Source organism: Triplophysa dalaica, chromosome 9 (genome assembly GCF_015846415.1).
Source record: "Triplophysa dalaica isolate WHDGS20190420 chromosome 9, ASM1584641v1, whole genome shotgun sequence".
NCBI classification, from domain to species: domain Eukaryota; kingdom Metazoa; phylum Chordata; class Actinopteri; order Cypriniformes; family Nemacheilidae; genus Triplophysa; species Triplophysa dalaica.
In genome coordinates, this window is record NC_079550.1 from 11552920 (window position 1) to 11574881 (window position 21962).

Below are 21962 nucleotides of genomic sequence, written 5' to 3' on the forward strand. Positions count from 1 at the left end.
GACTTTGGATATTTAACATATTGTGTAATTTTTTGGAGGATCTATTTACAGAAATTAAATATAATATACATAACTATGTCTTCAGAGGTGTTGTATAAGGACCTTACATAATGATGGGTTTTGTTTTGTAAACTAACGGTACTGTTAAGGGTGTTGACAAAATGTTTATATGCTCTCCTACTTTGGATTTAAAGCGTCTGCCAAATGAATAAATGTAAATGTCATGTTTTTATTGCCTTAGAATGAGCTATTGCTGTCTACATACAAGGTGAGTCCCCTTACATGGAATTCACCAAGTTGTTTCTGCAGTAGTCCTTAAAGGAAAAACTGCTCTAAAGAGCGTGTATCATAAACACGTCATCTCCTTCGGCAAAGAAGCGAAAGCGTGACACCAGGGGGGTTGGAGTGAGCTTTTGGAGTGAGCAATTGGTTCATCACTAGATGCCACTTATTTTCATACACTGGACCTTTAAAACCCTGACTGTTAAAATCTTTTAGTGATCATTTTATTTATCTATTTTTACAAAAAATTGCCAATTTAATATATATTTTTAAAATACAGTACATTTATCAGTAATTTACTAGTTGCACAAGATGGCGCCGGTGAACTTTTAGGACGCCAGAGTCGGCAGACTAATTTCCGATCGTATAAAACAGAGTGGAAAATTAAAGGGGGATTTTGGGCCGGTATATGTGTTTTTATTATAAAAAAGAAAGTAATATATCAGCGATATGACAGATCCTCTTAACGTTGCTTGATTAATTAACCAAAAACAACTCTTTACGACCAGAAATGAGTCTGCCGACCCTTGTGTCGCAAAAGCTCACCCGCGCCATCTTGTGCAACTAGCCCATAGCCTATTATTTATGAATGGTGGGCTAGTTGATTGACTGTTGATGGATTACAAAAACAATCTGAGAATATTTAAAAAATGTCACAATTTTCAAATGCAGTTGTATGAACAACGCAAAATATTTTGTAGGAAATATATTTGCATGAACAATACAATATTATAATCTGATCGTTTCTCTTAAAATGGTTTGTCAGCCAAGTAAAGCACGTGCATTTTACACAACAACGAACTTGTGTAACAAAATGAGAGCTCAAAATGGATCCTGGGGATGCAGATATTTGCTGCCCTCTGGTGCCTCTTTCACATAGTCACCCAAGACAAACCAAACATCAAACTGAATTAGATCAAATTGACGACATAAGTTATCTGGCATTGCAGCAATTATGTTGATTGGTAATGTTAAGGTTGTTACAGATATGACATCACAGTACAGTGTTGAGTATGTATTTTGTCATAATTCATTCTTAAATAAAAGGAACAAATGAATCTTTATGCAATTTACAGACTTCAATACACATAATGATCAAGTACAGACACTTTTTATTTGGAAAAAATGCTTCAAATTCATGTCTGGGGTGGAACCTTCTCTTAACTGAGAATTTTGTTAAAAATCCGTGTCATATACACTGTTTGTTCAGCTGTATAAAAATGTAATCCAGCATTTATAAAATTGTGCACTGACTAAATGTAGTACATTTTAGTTAATAAGGGTTCTTAATCTATACTTGGAATGTCTTCAAATTCAGAATTGTAAGCAACTAAAAATACAGTGAGTGAAATTTCTGGCAGTCTGCAAATGTACACACAATAATACAATAAACAAAATAAAAATAAAGACCTGAAAGTGAAATGCTTGGCAATTCCTATAAATTTTCTTCAAACACAGATTTCAGTCATTTAACTGTTGGTCACATAAGCTTGAAGCAGTTAACAGTATAGCAGCAAAAACTATAGAAAATACCTCATGGTTTTGTTATAAAAAGTCTTCAACAAAGTCCTTCATTGCTAATAACATAACTATAACAGCATAAACTGTCAGTTTAAAAGGAATATTAGAAATTCATCCTTGATATTCAATTTTCTTTCTAAAAAATAAGTTAAGTCTACAAACCCTTACCACATTTATAAATACCACAACAAGGAACCACCATAACTGAAAATATTAAAACCATTGTGCCAAGAATCTTCCAGTCCAGTTGTGGTAAATCCATAAACTCAGTCAGTACAATCTTAAACAAAAGTCTTCCACAACAATAATTGTTCCTCCATGATAAAAATTCTCGACAAGCGTTTGATAATTGAAAGTAAAAGTCTAAAGTAATATCATCCACTGTGAAAATGCTTTGTCAGATAAAAATATACGTTATGCCCTTACAGAAAAGCCACTTGAATTTCACATGTGCACAGAAACATGGTCACGTGAAACATGTCTTTGTGTGTACATCATTGAAAATCTCTTGTCAAACTTGGGATCATGTGTGAAAAATGTGTTTTTCTGTAAGTCTGTAGTATTATATAGTTTTATTAAATATTTATGAATAAAACCAAACTGAGACACACCAGAGGAAGTCGTTTTTAAGGGCCAGTTAAGGTAGAAATAAGTTTGGTAGGCAAGGCAGTGTGGAAGAAGTGTATGGCTGTTAAAAACAAGGATAGGTACTGTAATCTGGTTTTTGCGTGAAGAACCACACAAACTGTCGTTGTTTTACTCAGAGCTAGCATCTTTGCTTTTAACATAAATAAGTTTTCATAGGTTTTTTTTATATTCTTTACAAACAAAAGACACACACATGTGCTGCTGTGTGTGATATTGAGCTTGTTTGATATAAGGGACCGAACATACGCTGGGTGTAGGTGTTTGTGTGTGTGTGTTTTGGGAGCATGCTCAGAGTCTCTCAGTGTCAGAAGATCCCTGGCGGTCAGGAAAGATGTGAAGCTGGGGATGTTCGATGCCATTGTTGTGGAGATCCTCTTGTTTCTGCAGACCATGAAGTTTATTTACCAATTCTTTGATGAAGACCTTATGAGAAAATATACCAGAAAAGAAATGTTAAAACGAAATACAAACACAGGTGAACAAAAAAACTAGTTTTTGTTTAAAATGATCAGTGTTCAAATATGATTTGGTTTTATGGAAAATTATTTAAAAATAATAATACAACTAATACTGTAATTTTGAAAACATTGTAAAAAAATTGCTGCCTTGAGTACAATTTAATTGGATCCAATATTTAAAACCAATTTGATTTTGATTAAGACAGCAAAGATATTTTTCAGTGTAGAGTTATATAACAACAATTAATTGAAGTAAATTATTTAGGTAATGAACAATTTTGCCAATTTCCTCTTTAAATCCAAAAAGGATACAGGAATGACCTCACTGATTTCATTAAACCAAAGTAGGCTAAATATGAAAATTTCTGTAACCTTAAAAGCTTGACTTGACGCTACCAAAAGGGGGCAGCAGAGGGAAATCAACGTGTATTATTTGCATAATAGGATGTGAAACACCAAAGGGAAATTTCCTGCACTGCCACCAAGTCAGTCTGTGTACAATGAACCCAAACTCTCTAGGGCAGTATTTACTCAAAGACTGGATGTGTGTAAAAAATTACATTATATAGGTTGATTAAAACATGATGGGGGGAAAAGGCAGACTTACCTCTGTGTTATTTCTGCAGGTATGAAGAATGTCCTAAAGAAAAAAACAAAAAAGTGATCAACTTACAAAAAATATTGTGTAATACAGGTTTTGTTTTAACGATGTATGTGAACTGAACCTTAAGTTTCAGCATTCTCTCCTCGTCACTCTGAAGATCCAGTAGTTCATCAATGTTCACCTCCTCTGGCATGTCTTCCTCCTGTCAGTAAAGACACAGATTCACCATTACACGTAAACATCTCAAAGCAGTCACCAGTGTATTTTTTAAATATAAAACATCTGGATGTTTTGTGTATAGAAAATATAAATAAGTAAACGCAGAACCACATAGACAACCCTTGGAGCAAGAATTATATTTAGTTATCAGAAGTTGTATTTCGAGAAACTAAAATATTTTAGCGATCACAGTTTAATCTTATACTCTATTCTGCAGCAGACCATATCTATATTTATTCAATTTCAAGTTTACATCTTTTGTGTAAGAATGTTCTGTACTTTACTGAACATTTACATTTGACTAAATTCATGAATCATTATTAGCACATTCTTTGGTTGCTTGATTCTTTGATGATCTCTTCACAGCCACCTATGGAGCATTTTACTGAATATGTATTTAGTCGATCTTTGTTGTGTCGGCTGATGTGGACACAAATTAACTATGGATAATATGGAAAAGACAGCATTTCTAATTAATTGCGACATTGCGTCTGGTATAAACAATAATCGACTAATACAGTTTAAACAGAATATTATAAATTCATCCATGATGTTCAATCTTCTTTCTAAAAAACAATTTAAGTCTACAAACTCTAACCACATATATAAATACCACAACAATAAATCACCATAACTGAAAAAATTGAAAGCATTGTGCAAAAATCTTCCAGTCCAGTTGTGGTAAATCCATAAACTCAGTCAGTACAAACATAACATTAATTGTTCCTTCATAATAAAAATTCTCGACAAGCGTTTGATAATTGAAAGTAAAAGTCTTAAGTAATATCTGTGAAAATGCTTTGTCAGATAAAATATGGATGTGGAATATATATATATATATATAATATGGAAAAAACAGCATTTCTAATTATTTGCGACATTGCGTCTGGTATAAACACTAATCGACTAATACAGTTTAAACAGAATATTATAAATTCATCCATGATGTTCAATCTTCTTTCTAAAAAACAATTTAAGTCTACAAACTCTAACCACATATATAAATACCACAACAATAAATCACCATAACTGAAAAAATTGAAAGCATTGTGCAAAAATCTTCCAGTCCAGTTGTGGTAAATCCATAAACTCAGTCAGTACAAACATAACATTAATTGTTCCTTCATAATAAAAATTCTCGACAAGCGTTTGATAATTGAAAGTAAAAGTCTTAAGTAATATCTGTGAAAATGCTTTGTCAGATAAAATATGGATGTGGAATATATATATATATATATAATATGGAAAAAACAGCATTTCTAATTATTTGCGACATTGCGTCTGGTATAAACACTAATCGACAAATAACAGACTTCTAGAAAAGCCTGTCTAGTGAACAACACAAACACATACAAATTTAGTGACTAGATTAGTGACTTTAGATTAGTGATTTCCTGCTCCACTCAGCATTTGTTAATCTAGGCCAGACAGCCGTATATAGTGGTGGGAGTAAACTAGTACTTCCCCTCCCTACTCAAATAAACATAATGATAAGCCAAACAGTACATTTGTTTTGATACTCATGCCATAATTCTCGCAAACTATAGTTTATTAATGATGTGCTGACTAGTTTGCTGAAAAAATGTGACTGACTGACATCTTTACAACTTCACTGGAAAGAACACGTGTGATGTCAACCTCTGCGTTTGGAGAGTAATCAAGTTCTTTCTTTTCATTTCATTGTGGCTTGGGTTATCTCCAATTGAAAACAGGTCAAATGAGATTTTTTCAAACCCGCTAGTAAATCATTTACAGAGGCTAGCTTCCAACCTTCCACCCACCTCAATGTGAAAGTAGAAGTGACCTCATATTTCCAAATGTGCCATAAATCATTTATCCCTAATAAAACCCTATTGCACAATGGAGAAACTACAACACATCCAAACAGTTTCAGTGCACATAGGCCAAGACCACAGAACAATATCTCAACAATCAACTTTGTAATGGCAATTCTGTTGCCAACAGCTCTGTATGTGTATCATCCACATGTGGAACAGGTATAGAGCTTGGCATGCAGGACCGTCGTGTTTCCTGATAAGGTTACCGAGAGGGAACACGATTGGCGTGGGAGAACTTTTAAAACCCTGAAACTAACACTGTCAGTGAAAGGTCACTCCGAGTAAGATCCAAGCAGAAAGCCCTACTGGGGCATCAGTGACCTTTCTTTTAACTCCAAATGCCACTCAAAAGCCTTGAAACAAACATGCCCACTCACATACTAAATATAAACAGCAACCTTTCAGCAATTTTAAATGATTGATTTTAGATTTGTGGCTGACGTCATAAGAAGTGACTGTTCACATTGTTTTTATTCACCAAAGTCTGTGACACATTTAGCTTGGTTCTGTGGTAATTCCCTAACAACTCTGCATCTGATAAAACATGAGTTCTCTACTGTAAGCAGTAGTGTTGAGTGAATCAGTCCAACTGGTTCAGCATCAGTCGATCCCCCAGGGCTCTGATTCAGTCCATGTTAATTCCAGGCCACTAGACGCTGAGATTTTTCTACCTGCTGTTATTGACGCGGGGTCTTTTCTTTTGTTGCTATGCCTAATAGCTATCTAAGCTGTATTAAGATATATCATTAGTTGGAATTGATCAAGCTCTCAAAGAAAATTCTGTCATAATTTATCGGTTGTCAGCGTTGGTAGCCTTGTGGTTTAAATGCCAACACATCGTGCCAGTGTACTCACGGTGACCTGTGCTGACTCCTGCTCCCCTGTCTCCTTGCAATATCTAACTGTCAAGTCTCCTCTGTACGTTGTCATTAAGGGCATAAAAGCCCCAACATATAACTTGAAAAAAGGAAAATGCTGGTAACTGGCCCCCATTCACTTGCATAGGTTTTGTGTCCATACGATAGAATCAAATGGAGGGCAGTGCTGTTCAGTTACCAACTTTCAATAATCTATTTTGTTCTGCAGAAGAAAGAAAGTCTCTTTAATCCTTAACTTTGATGGGTAACTCGTCCCATAGCATGTGTGATACATGTACAGTCATACAGACACATTTTGCCTGATGACAACAAAGCTCCTACAGATTTGCACTGAAGGACCCCATATCTCTAGAACAAATATCATTGTGACCTGGAGGTGAACTGTTTTGACTTTGGCCAATAAGGAACCACCCAAAAACCACATGCCATGACAACCACTCACAACACTAGTATTGTGCTGCCAGCTTTTGCACAGGCGATCACTCAATTGTTTTGATATTAGTTTCACGATGGGACGTACTTTTGTATTTTGAGCAAATTATAGTGGATTTTAAGTGCTAGGGATAACTTCTAATGGAGCTTCAACATCTCTGACATCAGATCTGAGTATCCACAGTAAAATGTCAAATCCTTTATACATCATCTATCCCACTTGAAATGCATCAACATATTTAAGCCTTTTAAATTACAACTGAATTCGAAACATATTTTAAAGGGATACTTCACCCAAAAAATTTAATTCTGTAATCATCTACTTCGAGTTGTTCAAAATCTGTATAAATTTATTTGTTCTGATGAACACATTGGCTATCATAGTAGGAAAATTACACTTTAAAGTGGCCCTAACACATGCGGTTCCTGCCAATTTAATATTAATCTTGAGTACCTATAGAGTAGTATGGCATACGTTGTATCTTCAAAGAGTATTTAGTTTGATCTCATTTATAAAAGATAGATACAGCTGTATAAATACTTTTATTTAATACTTTTACAGCTGTACGTAAATACCACACGGCGCGTGCGGGGAGAGGGGTAGGCTGAACTGGGACGGCTCCATATATTAGTTTCAAACGATCTCCAAATCCAGCGTTATACAGTTATATAACATTCATCACCTAAATGCAGTGAACAAACAAACACCTGAACTTTGTGAACATATGATCTCTCTATCCTGTACATAAGTGAAAGTGACGTCTGCGCATGCACCTGTTCCTGCTCTCCATGCTGCCGCGTGTGCGTGCCGCGTGCTTTTCCGGGAGAATTTTCCAATAACGGACTAAGAAAAATTGTTACAAAACTTTCTAACCTGTACGATCGCTGGGGGAGTGTATAGAGCACAAAAATATTACGCAATACGCCCAACTCCATGTTGACCATGTTAAGCATGAGAAGACAGCAAGTTTAAAATTGTAAAGAAGTCATAATGAATGACACATCGTTGCAGCACGCCATTAAATGTTTTTGTTCTGTTGAACTCAAAAGAAGATATTTTAAAGAATGATGGCTGCTTGGTTACAAGCATTCTCCCAAACATCTTTCTCTGTGTTCAACCAAACAAAGAAATGTATACAGGTTTGGATTTGAACATCTTGAGAGTAATTAATGACAGAATATTCATTTTGGGGTGAACTATCCCTTCAAGACAACATTTGATTTCAAGAAGCAAGAAATATTTGTGCACATACAGTATATAATTTGGTATAACCAGCGGCCTCTAGTGACCAAAAGGTCTCTTGGAATGAAAACTAAACCAAATTGCTTGTTAACATTCTCGGACCTCATGTCATCCACAAATTTAAAGATGAACCCGGGATGGAACTGACATGCGGCCGAGCACAAGGGTACCCTAATCTGGGCTTTTTATTAAGCTTTGATAGAGCTGTGAACTAATGGTCCTGTTTAATGGGGCGGGTGATGGCCTGTGCGTGGACCAATCGACAGCGGGCAGTCTTATTGTGGGATGGGGGTGGAGTGCAGGTTTCAGGACGGCTTTCTTTGTGTAATACAGTGACATATGGGGTCTTCATTTCCACAAGCCCCATCCCCCCTCACTTATAAGAAACTGCCCATGAGACAAATATACCATCAATCAATCCCAGGACCAGGAGTGTTAAGAGCAAGCCGTTGTCGGGCTGACTACTGGCAGGAAATGAAGGGGGATCTGATTACAGTCTGAGTGGGGGCTGTTTCATTTTAGCACCAGATCAAAAAGATTAAAATAGATTAGTGTAGAGATTTCAGTTTAAGTGTTATAGTGACTAGGAAGACCAACATGACAAACAAGGAAAATAGTACTGTTTATAGTAGTAATTTTTCATTTTATAATATTAATGTGACGTGTCCAATACTGTTCTAGACAGAATCAACCTTTGTATAGTGTTTCAACTATGCACATGGGTCAACCTACACCAAAGTTGTCCGGACCATGCAATGGTTCAATAAACAATCATATTCAAAATATCCTATGCAAAAGCAAAGGGGGAATAGCACTTTGCATTAAAATAACAAAAGTTAAGACAGATTCATAGTACAGAGGGTGAATGTGCTATTCAGATGGAGAGATCTACTTCCATTTAATCTTCAATGTGCATCTGTATACCAGTTTTGCAAACCGAGCATTTCTCCACACACTCACCATCACAATGCACAAACAAAACCATCACAGTATTTACTGTTTTCAGGGGCCTGTTTGCATTAAAGAGGCACAGACAGCTCTCCATGTAGGGCAGCAAGCCCGCCCAGCAAGTCTTGCCCAAAGCTTTAAGCATTCAAGATTTCTCCCAAGTTGCTTATGGGAACTGGAGCCTCAGAAAAAAGTCCCCGCCAGCCTAAAATATCCCGAGACACAGGAATGTGCATAACATTTGTTAGCATTTCTGCATATCAGACATGTTTATTTTGTCCTGACTATTTTGTCTCGCTTTTTCAGCCTCCCATGAGAACAAGAGCGGGCAGCGTGAGCCAGCAGTTGCATTAGAGGTCTATTGTGTTGTATCAACAGCTGACTTGCGATAAATGTGAACTGTGTGTTGGTCTTACACAAAGCTGTGCAGATTGAACCTTTTTATAAAAATTCATACTGGGCTCAAATTATAAATGTTATGATGTTATAAATAGCTTTTTGCAAACCTTTCCTTATATTAAGATCATACTGTATATACAAAAAATAAAGTGCATAACTATAAAGTGCGATACCAACATAAATAAACGAATAAAAGTCAAACTGTTACATGTTTAAAAAAATTAAGCAGCCCACCCTTACACCGTGTCTACACCGGATGCGACCGACGCGACGCGACACGACAAAATACATTAGATACGCATTGAAACCAATTAGTCTATATTTTTACATTTTGTACACACTGGAGGCGTCGCGTCTGTCGCGTCCGGTGTAGACACGGTGTTATACACAGACCAGCCTCTATAGACGAGTCCACAGTAATAAAGGTTCACGCCCTTTAAGAGAAAACGTGGAAAATACATCGATTGTCACCCCACGAGGAACTCGATCAGAAATATTCTGAAACTTACTATTGGAATGAAATGCCTCAAAACAAATAACTCATCACATTTCACACTCTTTTTTACATGTCACACTCTTTTTTAACATTTCAGATTATTACTCATCAGCTATTTATTCTATTGTGGCTCAGACACCTGCTTAATATTTTAGGCACGCATTAACAGGAGCGCATTTCCACGTGTATAGTGGTGATTTTAAAGCTGCGCCCTACTACGACAAAAACGTTTATTAATATTTGTTTTCTGAAAACAGGACTTTATTATAGACTCACTATTATTGTTATCATCACCAATTTCATTGACATTTTCAAAGAATTAGCAGCATTATGAGACACATATCTCAGACGTCTGTGCCAGGTAGCCTAATAGTCTTGTCATACATATCTTGTCATCATTACATTTAAAAAAAATGATTTGTTCGTTATTCTTTATTTACTTGGTTCGTGCAATATTATCACTTTGTTCAAGAGGACTCACCCTTCCCAGATAGAGCTCGTCAAGTCCACAATCAATCCACTTTTCCACATCTAAACGCCTCTGGAGTTCTTTTCTATTATATTTGACAGTGACCCGGGCTTGTCTCTTCTGCACGCTCAGTCCAGCTTCCCTGCTGGCTCCTCGGTTCGGTGAGTGGATCTTATTGTTATAACGCCTCCCCACCCTATTCGCGGCCATCTCCAGAGTGACCTCCGGACGGACACTTGCATACAAATAATTGATCAAGAGTCTTGCGGAGTAGGTGCGCTCTTCTGGCACGAGGGAGCGCTGGTATCTCCACAGCGCACTGCGCCTCCTGGGTCCTAGCGCTGCGGGATTGTGTAACTCTCACGTTAGGATTCGGTTTATGATGCGGGTTTCATGCTGTGTGTTTAAAAGTATTTGACAATAAAGGCTTTTACAGATGTTTCATGTATTTTACAATATAGTCTAGGCTAAGGGTCCGTGTAACGTTTCACAATTAAATTTTCAGACCATACAATGTAAATCCCCAAATATTTTTTTAACGAAACGTTCATTTTTAAAATGTTCTTGATAACCTTGTTGGATTATTGTCATTTTCTCTCATTTTCTTAATTTTACGGAATTTTAATTTAAGAAATGAACATTTAAACATAAAAACTAGGCTATTTTCAAGTTTTGTATTTTTCGTTTTAATTTTTGCGCTGTGGGTCGTATCAAAGCGCGGGGGTATGACGCACGCTCTTTCAGTGACTTATTACGGTAATGATAGCGCACGAATAAATTGTCCGCGGTTGCCGGACAGTACTGCTATCGATTTAAAACATGTCCAGTTACAGTGTTAAAATTAATCAAAACAATATATCACAGTTCTTACAGAACGATCACATGCAATCATTTTGCTATGATGTAGTCTAATTGATTTACCTTGGCTTTGTTATTACGCGTGATATTTTGTGCGAAGAACGTGAGATAGATTTTGAAAGCATGCATCACATCATATTCGTAATATGTTATCGAGATGTGAAAAAACAGGCTTACAAATACCTCAATTTATTTAATGTTACCTTATGACTTTAACATAAATAATCAAACAGATTACATAGCCTAATGTAAACTTAATTTGTAATACTTTTTTACTTTTGAGTTGCGTATAATCATTATTTTTGTTTAACTTGAAGTTTTTACAAAAAATAAAAAGAATGATTTACTCCTTGTTCAATTTACTTTATTTAAACAAGTTAATTCAACACAATTGGCTCTGCGTCAGACTTCATTAGTAGAGTAAATAAAAAAATAGGATTTATTTAGGCCTACATGTTTTTCGTATAGTTAAAGAATTGTTAGTGTTTAATGTTCTCTTCTTTTAGATATTTAGAAGAGTTTGACATATTGTTCAGCCTTGTGGTTACCATTGTTTAGAAGAGTGGTGCATATGCTTAGGATCTGCAAAGATACATTTGACCTGTAACATGTGTTATGTCACCAGTGAGCAGGAACTTTGCTAATGCCAGCTCTGAGATCAGTGTTTTCGTGTGTTAGTATTAATACTAAGAAATATGTTGAATCAAAAAATATGAAATAATTTAGTTAAGTTCAAAAAACAATTTTGGTGTAGTTATTTAACTTCTGTCTACATAATTTCATAAAAAGGATCAATTAAATATTTAAGTCGCATATGCTATGATTTGGAAAGCACTTTAACTAAACAGTAATCAAAATTTGAAAGTTAAACTTACTTAAACCAAAGACCTCTTAAACTCAAAATGTTTGAGTATTGACAACTTATCCGGGTTTACAGTGTATAAACAGTAACATTCCATAGATATGTGACTAATAGGCAATCAAAAACTTTTGGAAACACCACACTGTAACATCACATGTAACAACGTAAGCTAGTCATACGTTTTTTTTTATATCACATGGTCGATAATCAAATTGTCAATAATACTTACGGCTCCAAGATGTATGTAATATTCATGTATGTCTCCAGTGCATCAGTGCACCACTATTACCCACAAGAGTCATAAAATATGGTCACACTGGTATGTTGAGTGAGTCAGTGTATACTCATATGCGCAGAGAGGCAACTGCTCAACAGACAAATCCGCATGTTTAGGTCAAATACGCCGGTCACAAACTTCACATGGATCCAAGTGAGAAGTTTGTTGATTTTGGTGTGACCGAAGTTGTTGCGAGTGATGGTTTTAACGGGAAAATAATGGTATAGGCCTACTCTGTTATTCCAGTCAAGAACAATCTGACAATATATGATGATGTGTAGCGTATAGAGAAATTAGCTTTAGCTGTGGACTATTAGATCAGTTAAGAGTTGACCACGGACGTGAATTTTATTTGTGTCTGTATCACTAGGACAATCTTGAAGCCTTCGAACCAATACCCACCGCCCCCTTTCATTCAAAATCAGTCCAGACAAAACCATGCCGCCAAAAGAAAGTGGGTAGAAATAAACGCTCACATAAACGATGCTATCAAGAATGCATTGTGCTATATTACGTATAAATGTTTTTTCTTGGACATGCATGATCTCTTTTCCAAGCACTGTGTTTCTTGCATTGCTTCTAAATGTTGCTTTGTGGGACTACAGCGTGGAACGCACACACAAGGGCATTCCTGATGCTCTTTTCAAAGCCCATCTGAATACTGCACGAATCTGTCTAAGCTTAAACCGCCGTGATTGTGGCTGCGGACTATACGCAGCGCATGTGGAAACTTCCATCATTATATCCAAAGTGAACAACTGCTTGCACAAGGAGCGTGATATCACTGCGCCTGCTGCGGCCTTGTAATGGAAGCAAACTTCCTTAATTATTACACCAGAATGGGAGTAAACTTCCAAATCATATCACCCTAGAAAATCGCAACTTTATTTTTTCCGCCAGTCTTAGCACACAATATAAGTAAATAAGAGTCAATTCCTAAATAGGAAAAATATGGAAACTATTTGGTAATTTTTGAACGTGATGCTACTGGTCTAATTGGGTTCAATGATCTATGCTAAGCTATGCTAAAAGTGCTATCGCCAGACCCGGAGATCGGCTGAATACATTCATGGATCAGGACAGAGCCCAAACACAGGCAGCGACACGGATGAAGGGGCCTGTTAACTGGCAGAGCCCTTTTTGAGCCTACACATGAAACGCATGTTGGAACTTAAATGGTGGTAACTCATGAATTCTTTGGAATACAGCCTCCAGTTGGTCTCGTTTGAAAAAAGAAAAGTAGCTGATTATTGCAAAAAGAAAATCACACACACACACACAAAAGATATAAATGTTAGGTTTATTATAAAAACTTAATAAAAAAATGTTTTGGGGATGAAAAAATAAATGTTGCAACAGGTAACAAAAAAATCTAAGCACTATCTTTATAAAAAAGAATAAATTTCTCTTCCTACATAAATTATTAAAAAAAACACAACAGAAATCTGTATTCTAGAGTCTTAGACCTTTCCAATGATATATAGTTTGTCATGATTCGAGTACAAATTACATGCACAGTATTGATGCAAACGTAGATGTCCCATATACGGAACGGGCTACGCCTCTAAATATCAAGTAAAGGACAACATAAAAATTAATTAATATTGAAAAATCTATATATGATTATCAGCCTATTTTTATGGGCAAAGTCAAATACAAAACCACATGTTTACAAAACACTTCATAGAAATAAAATAAATACATGTTGTGAACATATCCAACTTCTTGCATATTACAGTGGCACCTGCTCAATGATAGCCGAAATAAGTGACTTCCAGGGAGCATGCGCACTTGCGTGGGGTAGTAGGAGGACTTATAAAAGGCAAACAATGACGTCACGAAGGAGGAAGTTGTTGTTTGTCTTATTATTTCCCAGGACAGCAGACACACACCTTCTGCGTTCGTACAGACAAGTTACAGATCGAGTATAGTTTAATAGTTTCGGTGTTTTAGTTTAAGCCGTGTGACACACCGTCGGTTAGTAGAGTGTACACAGGTGTATTCCTCGACAGTACTTGTAAGAATGGCTCAGGTGTGGTTTACCTGCGTCATTGGGTTTCTTTGTTGTCTCCCTCTTCTGAATGCGTGTACATGGGACCCAAACACGGACGTGGAACAAGGTCTGAGTATTAAATCGTACGACAACGGCGCAGCTTACCTGGCTTACCTGCCGGAAATCTCAGACGATGAAGAGTGTCAACAGGCTTGCTGTGACAGAGACGAGTGCCATCTCGCTCTCATCGGGACTCCAGCGGATGCCGGAAAGTCAGAGTGCCGCCTGGTGAGCTGCATTAAAGACGGCGTCGACGTCTGCGTTTTGACGCCCAGCACGCAGTTCAAGGTGTACCGCAAAATCGACAGCGCAGGTGATGTGCTGAACCAAAACGACGATGATGTTCGCTCTGCATTCACGACAGGTAGGCCTATAAGTTAAAAATAGTTACTATACTTTTAATAATGTAAAATTGTGTTCTGTCATTTTTTTCACTAGTCACTAGTTTGTATTATCGCAGTTACATGAAGTAGTACCGTTTTTCACTTAATGTAAGGAAAATTTCAGCATTCATAAATTGGATTAGTTTAATCAACATTAAAATTATATTGTAATGATGTATGAAAAAGTTTCTTTATTTAACTTTAAACATTAATTTGTAGGCTAAAGTTTTAAATATATTAAATATAACATAGCAGCAAGGTTGTCCTGACTGTTGTTCTAATACAAATAAAACTAATAATCCATGTTTTCAATAGTTAAACTTTGGATATTGACTCTGAGAATAAAAACAATGGAAACCATTCCCTTTTTCCAAGCTGTCATGCAGCATTATATGTAAAAAACCTGACCAACCTGAACTCCCAGTTTTGCAACCTAGAACAGTAAACAAAGGCCCTTTAATGCTGGATGGTGGGCTTAGCAGCTTATTTCCTTCACTAAATGACATGACCATTTTAGTAGGTGTTTTTGATACCACCAGTGTGTCCTTGAGCAAGACACTTTACTCCATGTTGCTCCAGGGGGATTGTCCCTGTAATAAGTGCACTTTAAGTCGCTTTGGATAAAAGCGTCTGCCAAATGACTAAATGAAATGAAATGAACCGTAGGAAATGTTAGAAGTGTAAACATCTTGTTGGTAGAATCTAAAAATGTCATAACAGAATGCAGTGTATGTTGCTTGCTTTTCTAAATGTGTTTTGCTGCTCTTTCTGTAAGTACCTATAGGATGGTCAATGCCTTTATATTTTCAGAAAACCTCTTATGTGTTTTTAGATGACTGCCGTCTGCCAAGTGTGGTTGGAAAATGTCGTGCTGCCTTTCCACGATTCTATTACAATGTCACCAGTCAGACCTGTCAGCAATTCGTCTATGGGGGCTGTGGGGGAAACAACAATAATTTTGAGACCCAGGAGGCATGCGAGACAGCGTGCAGTGGGATGAAAGGTAAATATCACACTTCAAAACAAACAATGTTCATGCTGAGTTCACACACTTACTGAAAATAAATACTGATAAATAAAAAAATCCCACTTACAGCATTCTGATGGATACATTTTTCTAGTTGACCTTATAACAATGTTTGCTCTGTCCGTGGAATTTGTCACTCTTAGGGTAATGCTTTTGAGACGCCCAGATAAACATGGTACTAAAAAACGAGTCATCTTATTATTAAACATGCCTACTATAATATGATTGAAATATTTAGGCCCGGTCACAGACACGCCTTATCTTAAACCTGGAGTATCCGTTAGTTGAATTAAGATATTTATGTCGCTTTTATAAAAATGCCTTAGAAGAATACATTAGTGGTGTGCATCTTGAGACAAAACAATGGCACTGATAGATTTTAAGATATTTCTGGGCAAATTATATTCAGGTAAGACATGTCACACACTCTTTTTATTCTTGGACCAGTTTAAACTTTGTCTGTGAAACTGGGCCTTTAAAGTATCTAAAATACCAGAGTTGTTTTTTATCTTTACCAATAGTGAGTCATAACAAATGGACTGAGCTGGAAAATGTTCATACCTATAATATTGATCTGCTGCCATCAACCAGGAGTGTACGTGAAATACTGTGGAATAAATGCAAATTAATAAACAAATCCAGAATTTGAGGACAGGTGCTATTTGCATCTTGATAATGTATGGCTTGGCTTTGAGTATCCAGAATATGTCTAGATTATACAGCCACGTTCTGAATTTCCTATTAATAGGTATGTGTTTAGGTGAATTCAAAATAAGATAGTGTTTCAATTTGCATTTATTTGCAGAAAATGAAAACTGAAGGAAGAGGTCAAAATAACAGAAAAGATGCTGTGTATATTTACAGACCACGAAAACTTCAAACAAAGAAAACAAGTTCACATTCACTAAAGCAATATTTGCACTTTTTACTTTTAAATATTTTTTATTTGATAACCTCGATTTTATAACAGTTTTCATGTGTCTTGTCATGCTGTCAATCTTTCACATATTGAATGACTTTGTCGCTCCTGAGGTTTGATTTGGATGAAATTCAACAGACACTGGACTGGAATGGACACAATAGTAAATACAAATCTAGAAATGCTGATTACTTAAACATTTAGAATGGTTTCTTAATTTTTTCGCGGCTGTATAATCTAACAGCTTGTGTACACCGGGCGCGACGCGACACAACAAAAGACATTAGAAACGCATTTGAACCCATTATAATTCAAACGGATGCGGCGCTTCCAGTGTAGACATGGTGTAAGGCGAATCTAAAGTGGCAATTGCTGAACAATTCAGTGTATGAACTTACTTGTCAGTGCCTCACGATGAGAAGGAGACCAAAATATAAGCCGCGAAAAAATGAAACAACCTTTTATTAACAAGATCAGGCTCTAATCCAGTACCCTCAGTGTGGTCTGTGGTTGGCTATGTGCTTAAAATGTCAGTCTGCTGGTTTTACGTCTTTCCATATTTGAATGGTGTTGAGTTGTATAATTGTATAATTATCAGGAAGTTCTTAAAGTAAACATTTAACTAGTCCCAAGTTAATAACAAAGTTTTTTTTGCTACAGGTGGATTATAAAGACAGCAAGAATAATAACAGTGAGGTCTTATTCAGATTAAAGAACCTATTTTCATGAGGAATGTGGTTCTTGTTTCTGTGTTGTTGGAAAACCAGTTGGGTGACCTCTGTGCAGATGGATTACCTGTCGTCAACAAAAATGTGAAAATGTTGGCAATGTGTTTTTAGTTTGTTGGACACACGTAAGCCTTAACCCCATGATCACCCAAGATAGTATCTGTTTCCTATAAAACCAGTTGAAAATAGTACACTTTACTGTTGCCATTAGCGAATCTTTAAGGATTTTCAAGTTACAATGCTCTTTGGCTATTTTTTATTTTATAAATTAAATGAATGACTAAATACATGGAAATGCCAATAGTCTGTGATTTCTATTCAGAATTAGATTCTCACGTCGTGTCTCAACGCAGTAGGATGTCCAACCCTGAAGAGAGAAGTGGTAAGCAAAACCATTTTACTGTTAAGCTTAACATGAAATATTTGTCCACCCTCATGTCATTCGAACTCTCTAGCCTTTAGGTTTTTCAATTTCTTCAAGTTTCTGATGAAGCTATATGTTCCAAGATTGATGTTTTGGTTTCTCATACAAAGTTTGATTCAATATTCATTGAAATTACTTAGTGAAAGCATTTCTATTATGAATTGTCGTTTCTACTTTTGTGTTTCACAAAGTATTACAGCAATCTGACAAATACAAATAATTTTTAGGTAATTTATCTTCAGTTTTTCCTAAGAACGAGTGAATTTTTTTATATTTTGCTTTTCTGCATGTGTCTTCCCAAATCTTGTTCCTCTTAACATTTTCGGGCTGTGGTGAAATCCTTTTTTATGTCAGCAATTAACACAAGAATATACAAACGATTGTTAAAAAAAGGAGGATGTACTTCAATATGAATCCAATGCAAATGTATTTTGGCTTTTCATTTCCATTGCACCAGAAGTATGGACAAAATCAACATCTATTTCAGTACTCTGTGTCTTTCTCCTCAGCTGATGAACCAAAGGCTCTCGCTAAAATGACATCTGATGAATTCAAAGGTATTTCAACTGTGTTTTTGTACTATTTGGATTAAAGGTGTTAGTTTGTTTCTACTCCTAGTCTGACCACACCTTGAAAACATGTATAGCCACTCTTAAGTGCTTCTTATCTGTCTTGTCGTGTCAGAGAAGTGTCTGGCCTCTGAGGAGACTGGACCCTGCAGAGCCTCCATGAGACGCTACTTCTACAAGAACGGCACCTGTGAACAGTTTATCTATGGAGGCTGCCGAGGCAACAAGAACAATTATGAAACTGAGGAGGCATGCATGACAACCTGCACAGGTACTGTTGCGGCAATGTTTTTTCCACATCATCTATTATCCCCAAAACTTAGAGAAAAGACATACTTATTGTTAGAAGTGTCACAATATACCGGTATTGGTAACAACTATTGACAACTTATCTTGGAAGCTTGACCATTATCGAATTATTCTCAGTTATAGACAGTTCTTTATTTGTCAATTTGTTTGCATTCCAGTCACAGTCATTCCCAGAAATGAAGAGGCACCTGTAGCACCTGTAACCCCCAGTTCACCTAGCCAAGGTAAAATAACATGATGTCACGAACATAATTAAAAACTTTTTCAGTCTTGCCCAAAATGTCTTCATTTTTTTTATATATTCAGCAGTAATTTCCAAATATTAACAACTTTTTTGCTGACCAAACACTTGTATCCCATCTTTCACCATACAGAAGCCTGTTTCGCACCTGCTCAGTCTGGCCCATGCCGTGCTGCCTTCCGCATGTTTTACTTTGAGTCCAGTACCCAGTCCTGTGTGCCCTTCATCTATGGAGGCTGCCGGGGTAACCAAAACCGCTACACCAGTGAGGAGGAGTGCATGTCAGCTTGTTCTGGAAATCAATGTAAGATGAAGCAAAAATCCTGCTTTTGCATTTTAAAAATCACAATTTGAGACTGTTTTGGTTTATTTTGTGGTACATTTATTTTTCTGTAGGGAGTTCTCATGGACACCCTAGACGTTGGACTCCAGGTAAAGAAAGGATACTTTGTGAAATTGATGATATCTGTATTGCACAATTAAGTGGTGCTTGCTTTAGTTCTGTAATAAAAAGTAACTCCTGACCAGACACCCATTGAAAAAGGGGTGCATTTTTATTTCACAAGCAGAACTAACAAGCATTAATGTCTCATTTCCAGCCTTCTTCCTAGTGGCCACCCTGGCCATCATGTCGGCCGTTCTGCTGGTGGGTTTGATCCTGATCGCAGTGCGCAGGGGCTCCAGAAGGTTCCTTGTATTTGATGATAAGGAGGAGTTACTGCCTGCTGATGAGTGGTCTTTTGAGCAATCATCTAAAACAGTCTCCAATTAAAGCTGGTGGGCGTCTGACCTCTCTCGTTGTCTGGTACAAAAAGTCCAACTCGTGACACTCCATGTCAGACTTAATTCAAACGTATAGAAATTTAATGTGGGATGTTGCACTAACCTTTGGTGAATTGGTCTAAAAAGAAATACTTCTCTGTTACTTTCACCTATAATACTTTTATGATTAGGATCATATAGAGTACAAGTAAGGAATGTATTTATTGTCACAAACAACCATAATTATTCATAAGTGATTTCACAGGAGCTTTAAAATATATATAAATGTTACTATTTTTAAGGCACATTTTTGGTTCTTTGGTCTTTGAAAGCCTATGCCAGATAATGACTTGAACAATATTTGACATAAAATAAAAATTTATGTAGGTCGCAAACCTACAAGCCGCAGTTTAAAACTTTGCTTATTAACATTTGGTCTTTTCTCACAATTTCCCTAAAAAGGTCAATATTAATTTTCAAATAATAAAAGTTTGGTTAATTGGTAAAAATCTGATATGAAAGCATGATTGTTTCATAGTCAAAGTATCATTGAAATAGCAAAAAAGAAATGAAAACAAATTGAGGCCTTTTAGAAATGCAACTGATCTGCATTCTGTATTTATGTTTTAACCTGGAAAATCTGTTAATGACGGCAATTAAATAAACTGTGATTAAATAAAAATTTATCGCAGCCTTTATATCACCCAGAAAGCCACACTTTCAAAAAAGCATTGTTATTTTGCAAGCTTTGTTTTCCTTTTTTACATGTGAAGAAGTTTTGGAAACCACTAGGCCTATATGAAACCTAGCAAACAAGGATGTAAACACTCCATGATGAGGCAGATTTTAGTAAAACATTTAAAAGTCCACTGTGTTCTTAGGGGAAGAACATTCCCCCCATAAATATCAGAATAGGGGAGGTTGTCACGCGTATTGTACACAGTATGTCATTTTATGCAATTATTAGTTAATTCATTAATTAATTTCTGATGACAAACAGTGATATTTTATGAAATGTTTATTTTATACAATTATTTCAAATGCTGCTGGAAAGGGCATTAAATATCTAATAGTACACAAAATATAGATAGGCCTATGTTGTGGAAAAATGATTTTAGTTTGAAGCATTGGAATTCTCAAATCATATTCTTAAAGACTTTTTTTTAAAGCAAGTTTACATTATGTATGTGCAGAACCAAAATGGCTTTCCAAAGCAACCCTAAAACTTGACAAAAAGCTTGAGTCTTTCAGACAAACGCAGTTTCTTCGAAACAGCAAAAATCAAGCAACAGGTTGTTTCATCTGAATGGCCACTAGAGGGTAATGGTGGATTTTAATTTGGCTCTTAAGCATTGGTTTTCAAACTTTTTTGTCAGCTGAACCCCTTTGACCTAACACATTTACTTGATGTAGGCTACCTGAGAGGTACCTCTTGAGAAAGTAAATATTTCAGTTATGTAATAGCACATTTGCATGTTTAACTTGAACAACATAATTGTTTTATCAGATTTTAAATAACTATTGTTATTTCTACGCATTCCTTTGTAATGTAAATTATTTTCAAAGTAATAGATACAAAGTGCATGTATGTGCAGTTGTAGGCACACAGTGTACCTCACAAAAGCCCTGCAATTCCATCCTGAACCACTATTGATTCGCCAACCCCATTTGGGAGCCCTGGTCAAAAGGAAAGCAAAGAAATGAAAAAGTCTGAATTTCAGAGTCTGGATTTTTTCTAACATAAGCATTTTAATCAAAAATGTATTCCAGAAACACAAGTTAATCCTGAGGTAGGTAAAAAAAAAACTATATGATTCAAATAGGAAGTCTATGGGCACTTAGACTGGAAAAATGAGATCATTCATAATTTACATCCTGTTCTAAACCCCATAGCATCTAGTAAGTAAAAACTAATATGCTCATATATAAATGAAGGTTTGTCTTGATACCCTCACCTCCAACAACAACAAAACACAGCATACAGCTGTATTTTGAGCTATAGGCAGAACGATCCGAATTTATAATCTTTCATTTCTTCCCTTTTAAATGTAACATTGAATGTAAGAGAAAGTCCCTCACGCTCTGAGCAGCTTTCGGAGTAGCATTTCTTTGTCT

At 36.2% G+C, this 21962-nt stretch overlaps 2 protein-coding genes across 2 annotated transcripts; one reads left to right on the forward strand and one right to left on the reverse strand.

Moving 5' to 3' along the window:
* Positions 1 to 1377: 1377 nt before the first annotated feature.
* Positions 1378 to 10730, reverse strand: ppp1r14ab (protein phosphatase 1, regulatory (inhibitor) subunit 14Ab). Its single transcript, XM_056757180.1, has 4 exons — positions 10448 to 10730; positions 3635 to 3715; positions 3517 to 3549; positions 1378 to 2874 (listed from the first exon to the last, which is right to left on the reverse strand). Exons 1-4 carry the CDS (start codon positions 10643 to 10645, stop codon positions 2740 to 2742), a joined length of 447 nt encoding a protein of 148 aa, XP_056613158.1. The 5' UTR covers positions 10646 to 10730; the 3' UTR covers positions 1378 to 2739.
* A 3546-nt stretch (positions 10731 to 14276) lies between these two features.
* On the forward strand, positions 14277 to 20529 carry spint2 (serine peptidase inhibitor, Kunitz type, 2). The gene is made up of 9 exons (XM_056757672.1): positions 14277 to 14849; positions 15701 to 15871; positions 17865 to 17924; positions 18476 to 18523; positions 18651 to 18806; positions 19003 to 19068; positions 19219 to 19389; positions 19482 to 19517; positions 19685 to 20529. The coding sequence occupies exons 1-9, from the start codon at positions 14456 to 14458 to the stop codon at positions 19855 to 19857; spliced, it is 1275 nt and encodes a 424-aa protein (XP_056613650.1). The 5' UTR covers positions 14277 to 14455; the 3' UTR covers positions 19858 to 20529.
* Positions 20530 to 21962: the final 1433 nt, after the last annotated feature.